At 40.2% G+C, this 15,233-nt stretch overlaps 1 protein-coding gene across 2 annotated transcripts in view; it reads right to left on the reverse strand.

Moving 5' to 3' along the window:
- Positions 1-2,615: 2,615 nt before the first annotated feature.
- Positions 2,616-15,233, reverse strand: part of LCOR (ligand dependent nuclear receptor corepressor) — a 128,887-nt gene continuing 116,269 nt past the window's right edge. For both annotated transcript variants that reach the window (XM_061211000.1, XM_061210921.1), the window contains exon 8: positions 2,616-7,130. In XM_061211000.1, the coding sequence (XP_061066983.1) occupies positions 2,807-7,130 (4,324 nt within the window). In that variant the 3' untranslated portion in view covers positions 2,616-2,806. The remainder of the gene's footprint in view (positions 7,131-15,233) is intronic.

The raw sequence follows: 15,233 nt of genomic DNA on the forward strand, positions 1-15,233 counted from the left end.
ACACTGTGACAACGGCTATAGGAAGGAGGTCTTTGCAAGAGAGGGAAAACAAGGGGAGACTTGAGACGAAACCAAGGCTTGGAGGTGTCTGGGAGACAGGTTTGCCAGCATCTGCTGTAAGTGTAAAAGGGCTTCCAGAGTCGGCCCTCAAGTTTGCTTTTTTTCTTTCTTCTATTAGTAGTTAAGTGAATCAGCAAAAATGAGATTCAACAAATATAAAAATAATTCTAAACTTTTAAGTGTCTGAATTATGTAGAATCCCAGTCTATTTAAATGTGGTCTACTATAAAGTGTAAGTTGATTTTAAAGATGATCCATTGCATTGTTAGGTGTATAAAATGAATACATAAATATTGATACCTTATCTCAAATGCCACCTAGAATGGGAGAGAAGGCTATTATCTTGAAGTAAGCTTTTAAAAATGAAAAAGAACTTAGAAAAGTAATGGAATGAATTATAAACCGGCAACTGGAAAAGTACCACCCACTTACAGCCTCACATCCCTAACCTAATCCAAGCACCCTTACAAGGTAGTCTATATGCAGCTAAGGGGGCACCTTGAACATATGTACAGGGATCAGCACACCTGACATGGGCAAACCTCCACCGTTTAAGTCACCGCAAAAACAATATCCAGTGACGACTATATGAAAAGATCTTTAAAAACTTTAAAACCACTTTTATAGATTAAATGAACCTACTTAAAACAGGTTAATGCTTCTGTGCAACTTAATGCTGAGAAAGGTTGCCAACATACACACTCAGCAGTTTCATTAATATAGGTAGCTCCTGAATGGCCAAAGTCAAAGATATTAAAAAGGAAAAAAAAAAAAAAAAAAGACTCATGGGATAGAGGAGACACTAGGAAAAAAAATCAAGGCTTCATGGAAGATAGTAAACTTCACTATCTATAAAATTCAACACAATTTTCAATTTCCCATGAATCAAATGCTTTTCTCCAGTCCTATCCAATCAGAAGTTTTCATTATATACAGCAAAACTTTAACAGAATGGGTAGAAAACCTGTTTTATCATGATTTGAATGAACTAATGCATGAATAAAGGTACATCTGGGCTAATCCAAACAGATCTGAAGCAATATGAATGGAAACATTTTTAATAAAAAGGAGAGAGTAGCAGCTATCCATACAAGCCTATTCTGGGGAGAGAGCATGTTAGAGAAGCTGGCTGAGGCTTTAGCAACCAAGCCTTACTGGTAGAGTGGCCCAATGGAGATGTCGAGTACACACTATGTTATAATGGAGCAATGTTATAGGCACCAAGGTAAAGCCAATGTACCCATCTTAGGCCTCAAACAACATCAGTTACAAATATTGCAGCTCGCACTTTTGAGCCATGAAACAGAGCCTGACATGACAGAGGCCACTGTGATACTACAAGTATTAACTGCTAGTATGGTGCTAACCAATCAGAAAGGGCACCTACTACTCTAACCATGTACATTTCACATTGGAATACCAGCTGAACATTAGCTCCTGGTACAGGGGTGTGTATGGGCACACTGTGAGATGTTGGTGCTACTTTCTCCAACTGCAAGGTTGCTCTGACCTTTATACAATTCTGTGTTGTTTACACCTCTCTGAGTCTGGTGCCATAGTGATTTGGGGGATACTCATAGAGACCCTGGGCTACATTTAAGTCATCTGGCATATGCTAATGACTCAGCTCATGAACACCCTATCACACTGCATGGAGAAGAAAGAATTTTACTGTAAAACTGGGATTGGGAGACATTTGTGGCTTATATCCACATGCAAATGCACCCAAACACACACACACACGTCTTAAACTTTTCTATTACTGAAAATAACATTTTGGCTTTCTTTGACTATGGAAGTACTCAGGGCAAGGAAAAAATCAGAACAGTCACTCTTATCCTAATTGCCAAATTACGGCTACAAGATGGAAAAAAGGTCCTAGTTTTTTTTTTTTTTTCCCCCAAAGTAGGATGAAAACCTCATTAGTGTGCTAGCAATCCTGCAAGGCCAAAAATGAAAAGGATGATAAGAATCAGTAATGCAAATAATTTGGGGGATGTGAATAACTTTTAGAGCCCATAAATCAATATTAACACCTTGTGACACACCTCTTGTCCCATGGGCACATAATTTAGAACACATTTCTTCAAATGACAAAAGATCAGAGATGAGTGACCAACAATGAATATGAATTTTTAAAATGGGGTAACAGAAATATTAATCTTTTATAATAATTATAAATTCCCTCTGCATTCTCCACATACCATAAAAATGATTTGGTTTAGCTTTCAAATATCATTTAAACAAACAAGACAGAGGGAAGTTCACTGCTGGGGTTTGCAAAGAGGAGCATCTGTTCATGTACAGATACTGCAGGGTGGCTGCTGAAAAGCTACTTTTATGTGCATGATGGTGGTCTTCTCGGCTACAGTACAAGTGCTTGTGCATCAAGTATAAAATACAAGCCTTTAATCACATAGATCAGCTTTTTAGCTTTTGTAAATTTAAAAACAAAAAGGATAAATAAGGCACTGTACTTTTAAAAACTAAAACTGCTTGGTTCCAAGTTTAAAACCCAAGGAACAACCAGAATATAATATATAACTTCCCTTACTCAGCCTCAGAGAAAGACTCTGCAAGTTCCCTTCTCCATCTGAGACGAAATTTCTGACATCTTAAATTGTGGTGTTCTCCATTAACTGCAGATTTGAAAGGCTTGATAAGCTTATAAAAGCAGATTTAGTTAATGCAAAATAAAGGGTTACTTCTATAGAACAGTTTTAACGCTTGAATACTGCCCTTCCAATCACTTTGTATCCATCCGCCTCCGTTTGCTGTGGGAAGAGTCCAGCTTTGCCTTCAGCTTTCGCTTTCTCTGGGCTGCACTGTTCTCTGGGGTTTTCGTCGAGGGTCTGGCCCGAGTCTTTCCACTGCTCTGCTTCCTATTTGTGGCTTTCTGTGGCCTTGAAGAGGACTCACCTGCCCCTTTTTGCTTTGCAGGTTTTGTCACCATCTCCGAGGGGGAGGGCTGGGTAGGTCTTTTGTTTGTATTCTCTTTTTCTTTCCTGGAGGGAGGGCAGCTCTTCCCAGGTGACTTTTTAGGGATCTTCACTTTCTTCTCTTTCAAAGTCGTCTTTTTGGGCAGTTGGCTGATTCTGTCCCTTGCAGCTGGCTTCTTGGCAGCGGGGGCTCTGGTGGATCCATCAACGTGCTTTTCTTTGCTGGCCTTCATCACAGCTCCCTTGTCCTTCCTGTCCTGAGTGCTGCCGCCTTCTGTTCTCTTGCGTTTATTCTGAACTTCTGCTTTCGGCGAGATTTCAGACATCTGCTTCCCTTTCCTTCCCTTCATTCCATCGGTACTCTTGGGCTTAACAGGAAACCCATCTGCACCTACTTGCAGGGCAAGTTTGGGGGACATCAGAGGGTTGATGCATACACTCTTACAACTCTGTTTACTTTCCACAGCCGGACCAAATGGGCTTTCCACTTTCTCGTTCTTGATCAAACGCTGCTGGGCTCTGAGCTTCCCTCGAATGTTGGAATATTTTCTAAGGATCCGGGTACTGGCAGGGGTGGGTGAGTTTGTGGGAGGATGGCTATTTCTACCTTCCTTGACCTCCTCTATGCTGTCTTCAGGATTGGGGCTGAGGCTAACATCACTGTCATCCTCTGGATCCACTTGGTCAGGATCCTCTCGAAATTTAGCCCAGAGCTTCTGTGTTTTCCAATTGTTCCTAGCAGGAGTAGCTCCGGGAAATTTCTTCAAGTGTTTTTTCAAGCGTTCAGCCTGTAGTGAACTGGGGTACAGGCTGGAAGGAGAGTACTTCTGAAGAGGATGCTTGACAGGTGGGATGTCTCCTGGAAGACGAGTATTGAGCTTCTTCACAATTACCAGAGACCGGGTTTCAGTTGTCTCTAAGAACCACTTGCAAACATTAGATAATTTAAAGTTTGTCATAAACAGCATCTGAACAGGAGAAAACTTTTGAACCTCCAGTGAACCCCGACATTTCCGTGACCTTTTCTTGCTTTTCCAAATTTCCTTCAGCTTATCTGACTTGTTCCTTGCTCTTGGTGTTGGCTGGGCTTCTTTCTCCAGCTGGATCCAGCCCTTCTGAACTTTCATGTACTGGGCATTGAAGTTGGCGATGAGCTCTTGGTTCTCCTCCTCAGCACACCATTCTACAAACTTTGGCTGGTCGTCTACCATTGTGTCCACATCATCCTCGTCTACGGGATCTCCACTCTCTGAAGTTTCATTTTCCTTTGGGATTGTGTTTCCTTGTGCTGCTTCCTTTTCGGAAGTCACTTTCATAGTATCCAAGGAGTCCAGAGCATGAGCATGTCTTAGGTTGTAGGTTGAGGAGGTCAGTCTTGTAAGCCTTGGGACCCATTTTGGGGGCCCAGCAGCGTCATCACTTCTGCTACTTGACAATCCAACTGTGCTAGATAGCACGTCACTATCATCTTCTTTATGCGGGCTGTCTGCACTATCTATATCATTTACAACCTCTTCCATCTCTTGTGCAGGAATAGGTCCCGGCTTCTCTTTTGATTGTTCTGGAAACGTACAAGGAATGCTTTCAGAGGGGTCTTGAGTACTGTTCCCACCTAATTTAGACTGAACATAGATTTCCAGTTTCTCTCCAGGCAGGGGCTGGCCAACTGTGGCTAAGGGATCACTGCTGGGGAAAATACCTTCTTCTTCCCCCTTGACTTCTTTTGCTAGCATGTTTTTAAAAGTCTGCCTGGTGATCATCCCACCTCCTTCACCCTCCTGCTCAGCATCTTTCTCAGAGGGGTTTTCTTTGACATTTGGGTTTTCAGTGTCCTCCAGAGCTTTTGTATGGAAACTTTCAGTCAGGAAGCTCTCAGGTGCTGTCCCACCAGGATACCCTTCTTTTTTAGAACGTTTTGCACCAGGATTTTTAGAAACCTTGATCTCAGCACAAGCAGAGGAAGAATCTGAACTTTGATTTCTTAGGCACCTATCGGCAGAGGAAGAATCTGAAAGTTGACTTCTTAGGCACCTATCAGAGGCCTCGGGGAATTTTTTACCTTTTTTCTTCTTGTCCAGATTCTCTTCAGGTGAGTCAATGTTTTGACCACACTTATCTTTTTCTGTAGGATGTTTTACATCACCATCCTCTCCCTCGAATTTTCCTGTACCACCTGGTGCCTCACTTTCCCCAATTTCACTGGGGTTTTCATTAGTCAAAGTGCTGCTTTCCTTCAAGAGTGGGTCAGTATCTAACTCCTGAGTGTCTTCGGTCTCAGCCTCAGTACCGATGCTTTGGTCTTCCTCAGCCTTTCCCAGGCTCATGGGAGGCTCCAAGCCCACTGGGGGACTTTGATTTTCTGAGCACAGAGGACTTTCCTCTCTACTTACTGTTTCAGGAGGGGAACAAGGCCTAGGAACAACATCTTCACTGCCTCCCTCAGAAAGGCTCTCTGTGGAGGGAAGCAGGGGACAGTCTTGGGGGACACTCATCTCCTTTGTATCTAGCAGTTCAACTGGCTGTTGGTCTCGTTCAGGGGAAGATATCCCACTTCCTGTGGGAGCTGAGACCGCGGAGCTGCCTTCTGGAAGATCCTCCTCAGGAAGGTGAGCAGGGAGAGGCCACACTGGGCTGGAGGCTGCTGTTTCCTTTGATCTAGAGGAGCTGCTTGGGTTTGCGTTATTTGTCACAGGGCAAACCTCAGGCTCTTGAGATTCCTTTTCAGATGATGCATCTCTGTCTCCTTCCTTGAGGGAGGTTATTTCTTTACTAGGTTCTTCAGGGTTGTCTTCTCTGGGATGCTGCACATCTATTGTAGGCTGAGGTGCTGAAATGATAAGGGTCTGCTTGGGAGTGACCACTGCCTCTGAGGCCAGTGTTGAGCAGCTTGCTTTTTCTTGGGAGTGTAAATTCCTGGCCAGTGTGCGAACAGTTGGCAGCTCACAACAATCACCATTGAAAAAGTATCCTCGAGTACTCTTCCTGGCTGTTTTCCGAGAAGATAATATCGATCGTTGATTCTCAAAGTGGCATTCTGTTATTGGCTGGCTGATATAAACGACATCACATTGGTTATCATAATCGTTTATCCTCAACCCTGATGCCCTTTTACTTTTCCGAGCTGTCTTAATGGAGGTTGAAAGCATCTTGGTTCGTGAATGTCCATTAGATGCTTTGTGTACAGGTGGCATGGGGCTGGGGGCTAACCAACCGTCTTTGGAATGATCAAACTGGCTCTTATCACTGGGCTGTAAATGGTAACCCATTTTATTTCTTCCTAATGAGTGAAGATGGTTCTCTTGCTTTGGCCTTGAATCTTGTTCACTTGCCTCTAAGTCCTGGCGTAAAGGTGTTTTTGAGCTACACTGTAAAGCATTCTCTTTGTCAGCAGTTCTAGGTGAATTCCCCATAAACCCTGAGTCCCAAGCCTCTTCTGATAAAGCTTTGAATGAATTTCTTTGAGAAACAATACAGCTGTTGCTCTCCTCACTATTCTCAGTTGCCACTTTTACTGCAATTAGATTTTCTACTAAAGCTGAACTCTGCACGTGGTCTTTACCATCCTTGCATATTTTCACATCTGTGTCTTGCTCCTGTCCAGTGGTTTGCCCCTCCAAGCTCTTAGAGATGTGGTGGAAGTTTACTGAGGAAGAATTAGATGCAGTGAGGTATCCCAGAGTGGAACTATCCATTGAATTAGGTTTAGTGGTTGGAAGTTCAGAGGAATCTTTTTGGACAACAGTCAAAGTATTCTCTCTTCCATCTACAGAGTTTGTCTCAGGAGGAGGCTCCTTTAGGGCCTGTTCTGTCAAGTGTTGAGGGCTGTGAGAGCCTGATGAGTCTACGAACAACTCTACAGAAGTAGAAGACTTCATATTGAGACACATAGCATCCTTTTCCTTATGTTTGGTGCCGAGCTGGGCACAGCCAGCATTGCAGGTGGAGGCATCCATTGTTCCAGAATCCGAAGGTGGCAGGTCCTCGGTGCCTGGCTGAGATTCAGTGTACAGATCGTTCAGAACACGAATGAACTGCTTCTGATGATGAGTGCACAGTTTGACCATAAACTTCTCCAGTGGGGACTTCGACTGATTGTTAGAATCTACTGCTATTGCCTCTGCTGAGTTCTCACTAGACAGACAAAAAGAAAGAAGAAATTAGTACGGTTATTTTCCAAAGAACCATTTTTACATTATGAAATTCATCAATGTTACTCATGTTGTACAGAGAATTGACACTCTGGCCAAAGCTGGTTCTAAGTGCCCATATGCTTTTTATTCAATAAATGAGGAGCATTTACTTCATTAAAATATAAGGCCAGCTCTGTTATATTCTCAATTTTTAGTGACAACAACTTTCATACTTTTAAAGTGATTATTCACAAATAATTTTTATCTTATAGAGAAGAAATACCATTGAAAAGAAATTTTTCTTCAAAAATTAAAATTTTGGCCACATTATTAACTTCACTTGGTCAACATACACTTTGGTTTTAGGCCTAAGTATTCCTGTTAAATAATCAATGGCTCATAGCTCCACAACACTGAAAAAAATTCAGACACACTGTATTACAAGTCTTGGTTTAGCAATACTTAGAGAAATTACAGTTTTAAGTGGTTTCTCAGCTTGACCAATTGGCTGGACTCTATAATTCTGCAAACAGTGATGCAGGAATCCTCCTAACCCTTTGGGGCATGGAGGAATAGAGATCAATAATTTCACATTTCAGATACACTGAAAGATGAATGACAAGCAATTCCTAACTCCTAGCCTCTAAATGAGGACATAGATGTGAAATTACATTATAAACCATAAGGCCCTGTCAATGCAAGATAGTAGTATTGTCGCTTCTCAAGCCCCACCTATTACATTCTCCTAGACCTTCAATAAACATTTTACAGTAATCCACAGGAAGCCAATTCTACGTTCAAGAACACTTTTCAACCACTTCCGTAAATTATCTAGGACAACTCTTAGAGTTTAATCAGGATAGTGGGGAAGGCAGAAAAAGGATGATACTAGATTGAGGACAGGCTAAAGGCAATTTCTGCCTAGATAGCCCAGTGTTTTCAAGAGCTGTTTTGTATTTCTGGATGTCGGGATTTTTACTAAGCCCATGCAGTTGGTGTGTCCCAGTTTTCTGGAGCTTTATACAACTTCTCAATCTCGCTCTCTCTCCCGCCTAATTCCTTAGGAGACTATTATCGGACTCTATGTAACACAGCAAAGCACCAAGGGCAGCTTAATAAATGTGTGCTGAACAGATGTTGTTTGATACTATCTTCCAGCTAATTATTTTTTCTTCAATCTTTGACTTTATCTCCCAGTCAGGAAGTGCCTTTATAAGAAGGTGTACCCTAGACAGCCTACATCGGCCTCCTACCTCCCTACCCTCTTCTGGCCTCTGAAGCCGTGTGGTTTTAGTGGAAAGAGCACAGATTGTGGAATATGAAAAACCTGTATTCTTCTTGTAGCTCTGACATTTACTAGCTATAAGATCTCAGGCAAATTACTTAACCTCTCTGAACCTTGGTTTCCTTATCTGTAAGCTGGAACTGAGTATCAATATTTCAAAGGATTGTTGTGAGATATTAGATTACATAAAGCACAAAGCACAATAGAGCAGGTGCTCAATTTTACTTTCTCTGTTCCTGACTCATGCAGATTTTTAAGACCAAGTGGTGAATAAAGCTGAAACATGTCTAAATACAAAACAAAATAACACCGAGAAACTATTAATCCAATCTGTTATTTAAACTGTTTTGCAAGAAAAAAGGTTACACTGTGTTTTTATTTTCACAACTAGCAAGAGAGCAGTTTTCTTTAGTGATGCCATGGGTATCTGAAAAGGCCTACATTAGACTACAGATTAGAAAAACTAGAAATGTCTTAGAAAATGCCTACACCTCAATGTGAAACTGATCACTGAATTGTGAATAAACCAAGAAAAAAGATTATTATAGAAGCATTATAACAGATGCATGGGTATGCTGAACATGTACATGCTGGCTATGGGGCCAAAATCTAACAAAGAGACGGAAAGACCAAGAGCAACTGGAAAAAAACCTGACTGAACAGGATACTTATGATATGTATATTTTTCTGTGTGTATACTGTCCTTTAGTAAAAAGTTTTAGAAAGGAAATATCTGGAAGGTCAACAGGAAGAAGCTCCTCCCTTCCTTTAGAGTGGGGGAGACACCAGTGACACTCTTGGGTGAGTGACAGCAAAGTCATTTCCAACTCTCGGACTCAATGAGATATACGTGGGAACTTAACAAACTCCTCCTGCAGCTGCAGACTTTGTAGCTCACGGGGAAGTCAGGAGGTCCCTGCTGAAGGGACCCCTTCCAGGAGGTACCTTGTGTCCATGTCCATCACATGTTACTAACAACATAATATGTGTCACAGGATATAGTACTGGGAGACAGTAGAGAGTAGTCTACCCTTTACTAGTTGTGTGACCTTGGCCAAAACACTGAACCATTTTGGGTCTTAGTGGAGCACCTGCCCCATCTACCACTTAGGATTGCTGCAAAAGAAAACCTACAAAGTTTACACAAATACTAGTTACCATTACTGTCAGCCAATCACATTAAACATGCTTCAATAGGAATAACTCAGAGACCAGGAATGTATATTAATACTTTTTACAACCCCCCAAAGAGGATTTTCTAGATAATGAAAGTTTACCCTTCAAGTACCAAACATTTAAAAATTTTAAGTATTTTTGATGGAAGTTTTAAAAAAATTATATCCTCCTCTGAACACAATTTATTCTTTCTTAATGACTCAGAGTCATTACCATGTACACTATTATTGAAGCTTGGCTATTATTTTTATCATACTGAACTGAAATATATTGATAGTTTTGGGGGCTATTCAATTAAGTAAATCTACTGCCTAAATACAAAGAAGTCACAGTGGCAGTCTGTATTTTATTAAAAATCTGTCTGCATTTTATTAAAAATCTTTCTTCTTATTGGCCTCCAAATAGCAGCTGTGTTTAGGAGTCCCACTTTTACCTTTAGCTGAGTACTTTTGCTCACTAGCTGAGAAACCAAATCTCAAGTGCTAGACTGGTACTTTAAGTGAAAGTAAACAAGCTCTGAATGAAGGCTTGAGGAAGAGTTTTGTGAGTAAACCACATGGATCTTCTGACAACAACTTCAACTGCTCAGAGCCCTTTATTTCTGTTTTTGGTTCTTGGATGTGTTCCTGCTATTTCTGAGATAGGTGGCTACAAATAAGTGAGATATTACTGCCTTTTCAATGCATCAAATACACTCTAAGTATATTTTAGCAATACAAGAAAAGAGAAAAAAGGTTGACAAAGATCTATGAGAAGGATTAAGAAATGTCATGGCATCTTATTGTAGAAAAGACTAAAGAGAGAAATAAATGGTTCTCCCCAACTCAAGAAGTGCACTCATGTGAAAATGTTCTGGACACTGCTTCATGGCTGTGAAGCCATGGCTGTGCTCTGGAAGCAGGCTTTGGTGTTTGAAGTTAACAACATGCCTTGAGATTCATGAAATCAAGGTGTGTGCCCAAATAAAAGTACAGAGAGCTCTGAAGAAAAACTGAGGAAGCACTTTCTTCTAAAGCGATGCTCACAGAGAGTAAAAAACTGAATAATGATTAATCCTTGGATGATACCTAACTTCCTTTACGGTTATGAAACTTAGATTTGCTGCTGTCCCACGTTTCAATAATTTAATAGTGATTTAATATTTTAGTCACCCCCAGGCTAATGTAAGGTCTTCCAAAGGGCCATGCAATCAGCTCTGAAGCAATGATTGTGACAATACGGCTAGTCCCCAAGGACAAAACAGTCAACCAACCACCAGTAGGTATTATCTATTTCACAGCATCATGGCAAGGGGAAGTGGTGTCTTCACAACTAAGGCATACTGAAGAAACATTGTTAGTACCACTGAACTCCAACCTGGAACAATGCAGTACAGCATTTGGAGGCTGAAAAACAGCATCACAGAGGCGGACACAGACTACACCAACCTTAAAACGCATTTATAGCAGTGGTTTGGGGAAGCTCAGGAGATGAAAAGATTAAAACTGAAAATGGCAACCTTGCTTGAGAGAAAGAGAAATCAACAAAGGGTCGTTTTGTGTGTATTTTCCCGGTAAAAAGGATCAGGGACAATGTACTGGTGAACCACAGGTCACCAGAGCAAGCAGTCAGGTGCTCTTTATCAGTTACATCCTTGGCCACCTCAAAACTATCAACCTGGAGTGACTCTATCACTTCCTGAAATCCTAAGCTATAGTGGTTTGTACAATTCTTTGGCAATGATCAGGGGTTTTGTATATTTACCCTATAATTTGTATCTTTTACTGACTTAATTTGTCTTGTGTTTGTCTTAGCTTTCCAAGTAGATGTAAGCTACTTGAGTGTAGGTAGGGGCCACATTTCATGTTTTTCTGTTTCCTCTTAGCAAAAAAGAGGGGGAGGGAAAGGGAGCATCAATGATGCTTCCTGAGTTTGCTTCTTGGATTTTCTTCCTAGGTAGCACCATTTACTGAGATAGGAACACAGGCAACGAAGCTGGCAGCTGGTGATTGTTGGGGTATATGTATCTGAAGAGTTCTGTACACATTGAGTTGAAATGTTTATAAGATGCTGAATCTGAGATATCTGGTAGGCAACTGGACACAGGTATGAGCCCACTAGTAGCTTCACTTGAATATGAGAACCTTCACATTAATACTAACCTTTGTCCAAGTGTCATTAAATGGGCCCTGTTATAATAGCTAACTTTATAACTATAGTAATAAAATTACTTTTGACTGTGCTTCTAAATTACCCAGCTTCCTACCTTATTTGATTTTCTCTGGAATTTTTTTCAATAAGACCTATGTTTAGATGAATTTTAATTTCGTATCATTCAACTACTTAATTTAAAAAATTAACATCAACTTTTTAAAAGTTTCATTCTATTACTCTTTTTTCAAGTTTTAAGAAAATGGGTGCTAGCCAGCTTTGCCTCAGTTTTAAACAGCTGGTCTTTACTTTGGCTCCTAGTTATTCAATTCTTCCCATAGCCTTAGGCCTTTAATAGAGCCTAAATACAACATTTGTCCTGATTTACTCTCAGACAGTAAGTAGGGAAACCAAAGAGGGGTGAGCTTCTGTCCTACAGACTACTCACTCCTACAGACCACACTTAGGTCAACTCGACCTGAGAAGCACTGTTTTATTTTTAGTTCAGTGATTATAGTTGGCATCACATCTGACTATATTAGATTTTTACAAGAACGGTAATTCATCACAGATTTTGAAATCACTTGTTTGAGTTCACGTTTCTTCCGCTCAGTAACAGGACACTCTTTAATAGTTAAAGTCAATTGTTTATCAGTCAGAAATACTTCACCACCACCACTGAAGAGCAGTAAAAGCTTAGCGACTGGTAAATGGGAGGAAGGGCTATAGAAGAAGGAAACTACCTGGATTAGTTCTGTTTCTCTCCTTGGTGAAAAGTGGCCTATATGACCTTGACTGATTTGTCTTTCTATCCCCAATTCAATGCCTAATTCTTAAGGGTGTGGTAAAAGGATAAGATAATATTCATAAAAAACTTTGAAAGGCACAGTTTAAGAATGATGTGTTGTTTCACAACCCTATCTTTAATGATTTACTCAATGATGTTTTTCTAGATCAGAGGTTAGACATAGCTGAACTCGCCTACTTTGTCAATACCGCCGCAATACTTAAATCTCCAAAGGAAAGCATTCCTGTGGTTAATATAAATGGTGGATGGTCAATGCCTATGTTCTCTTAGGGTAAAAGATCAAATAGAGAAGAGATGTGGTAGAGAGCTGAAATGACAATTTTAAGAGTCTAGAATGTGGGACTGATGGATTCAGGTAGTCTCTCAGTATCTGCTCTGTAACTACCAATCATCAATGCAACATCATTGATGACCAAAATATATTCTTTTTGACTGAAAAAGATCAACAGAGAGAGTGAATGATGTTTGGATGAGAGCTAATCTTAGAAGGAGAAAAAGATAATCCCAGGAAAACAGAAGGGGAGAGAAAGCTTGAGACAATACTTTAGACAGAGTGGACCAAATAGTTAAGAGTTGTAAATTAATTTAGCTTGATTCTCTTTAAATACAGGAAAACATAAAAATGCATTGTTAGCCCTGCTTAAAGGCAGTAAGAGTTGTAATTTTTGCCAGATAATAATCTGAAATTATGTTCCCTAATTCCTTACTTCTGGTCCTTTAAGCACAGAAAATATAAGTATGTTCAAGGGCCTGGATAAGTCTGCTGACAAGTCCTCACTCTTCACTGGGAAATGCATCTACCCTTGGCTATTTCACATCTCTGTATCTTTCATACCTGGATACAGGAATACTCTAAGGGCTATGACAAAACTGTGAGTGTGTGTGTAGTGGAGAAGACGAGCATGGGGTATGGAGGTTTTTCTTCACTGTCTAAAAGGCCATGTATAGTTGTATGTGTAAACTACTGAACAATCAAGTTTTCTTTCCCTAGAACTGAACTAGGAGAAACAGTAAAAGGGTAGGCAAAGGTGACATAGAAAAGTGAGAAATAAAGTTCTTAAGATCACAGAATAGAAAGTGGCCTCTTAAAATTAGGCAGCTTAACACCTGATTTCCAGGTGGTTGAAATGCTAATTATCTAAATTTGGATTTAGATAGAATTTAGATGGATTTAGACAGAAAAAGATTTCAAAGTTGGGGTTAAGGAGAGATCAGAATTGTGGGTGATGGTGTGTTGGGGGTGGGTTCCAAATCCAAGATGTACCTGTAACTCTTCACCCTGTAAGAGTCCTCAGTGAGCCACTCTTGCTGATGGCAACATGGCATCTTGCTTAGGTGTGGAGTGGAAGAATAGTTGAGAACTACTGATTTAAAACAAAAGACATGCAATCCCTTTGTGATAGCTTTCTAAGTTTACTGTGCTCTTAACTAAGTTCAGTAAAAACAGGGCAGAACAAAGGTTCAAAAAATTATGAATTAATACTGTAAACTGGGGGAAAGGAGAAGTGCTTCAGAGGATGCTTACTGGACATGAAGCCATAATTTGCTAGCTTTTCTGTATCTCATGGTTTAATAAAAGGCTATTATTTAGAGTAGATCTAAATATGATAGAAGCAGTTTAAGGCTTGTATATTGTATCTTCTGTTTCTTGTAAGTTTAGCTAGATTGTCAAATTTATTAAATTACAATAAAAAATATAATTATCAAGGAGATCCTTATGTTCACTCTTTAACGTATTTTCACCCTATAGCAAAGGTACCTGGGAAGCCGAAATATAATCAGAAAGTTACTTGGTGAGTCAGAAGTCAGAGCAAGGGGTCATTAAACACAACAGTCCAATGCTTCCATTTCCTCTCTAGGAATGTAATAGGCTCACAAAACAGACACTTCTGTCAAACTATTTACTTCTGAAAAATTTTTTTCCCTCTACCAAATTGATATTTGCTTCTATCATCCCAGGTAAGACTATGCATGCACAACCAAATTACATTACATTTGGTGTTAATTAATGTAAACAAAAGGAGGGAGGGTTCAGAGGCAGTGAAAGGGGATTTTGGACTGGATGGTGTAAAGTTTAAAAATGACAGTTCCTGGAAGTGGGGGAAGAAATATCCCTAAATGATATAACTAAATACTGATTTGATGAGAACACAAATCTAAATTATTAATCTAATGAGTATTATAACTAAGAATTCTTAGAAAACAGTTTGCCATAGACTTTAGAAAATACTACAGTAATTTCAGACAAAGAGGACAGACCTCTGCTCATAGTTGATTTGAAACTGCAGAAGTGTCTGTCCCTAGACCTAGACTCAATGAATTACTGAAACCAGATTAAAGAGCCATCTGATCTTAAAGTCATAGCTGACATTTTAGGTCAGGATACATGAGAGCTCATGACAAGTCAGTGAGTCTAGTCTACTTCTTTTTCTATCTGTCGAGTAGGGGATTAAAATCTATGTTGTTCTTTGGGGGAAATTGCTCTTCAATTCCCTTTAAATGACCAGGACGATGATAGACGAAAAAAATACCACTGCTTAGGCAGGATATAGAGGCGCTCATTCCCCAAGTGAGAGAAAATGTACCATATCATGACACTCTCTTCAAGGGGGGGTGAAGGGAAAGAAACATTTGTCAAGGCCCAGCAGTGGCCAAGGACCGTGCACAGTTTCCCTGGAGTGGAACTGAGAGGAGTCAGTCCACAC

Source organism: Eubalaena glacialis, chromosome 1, assembly GCF_028564815.1.
Source record: "Eubalaena glacialis isolate mEubGla1 chromosome 1, mEubGla1.1.hap2.+ XY, whole genome shotgun sequence".
In the NCBI taxonomy this organism is placed as follows: Eukaryota; Metazoa; Chordata; class Mammalia; order Artiodactyla; family Balaenidae; genus Eubalaena; species Eubalaena glacialis.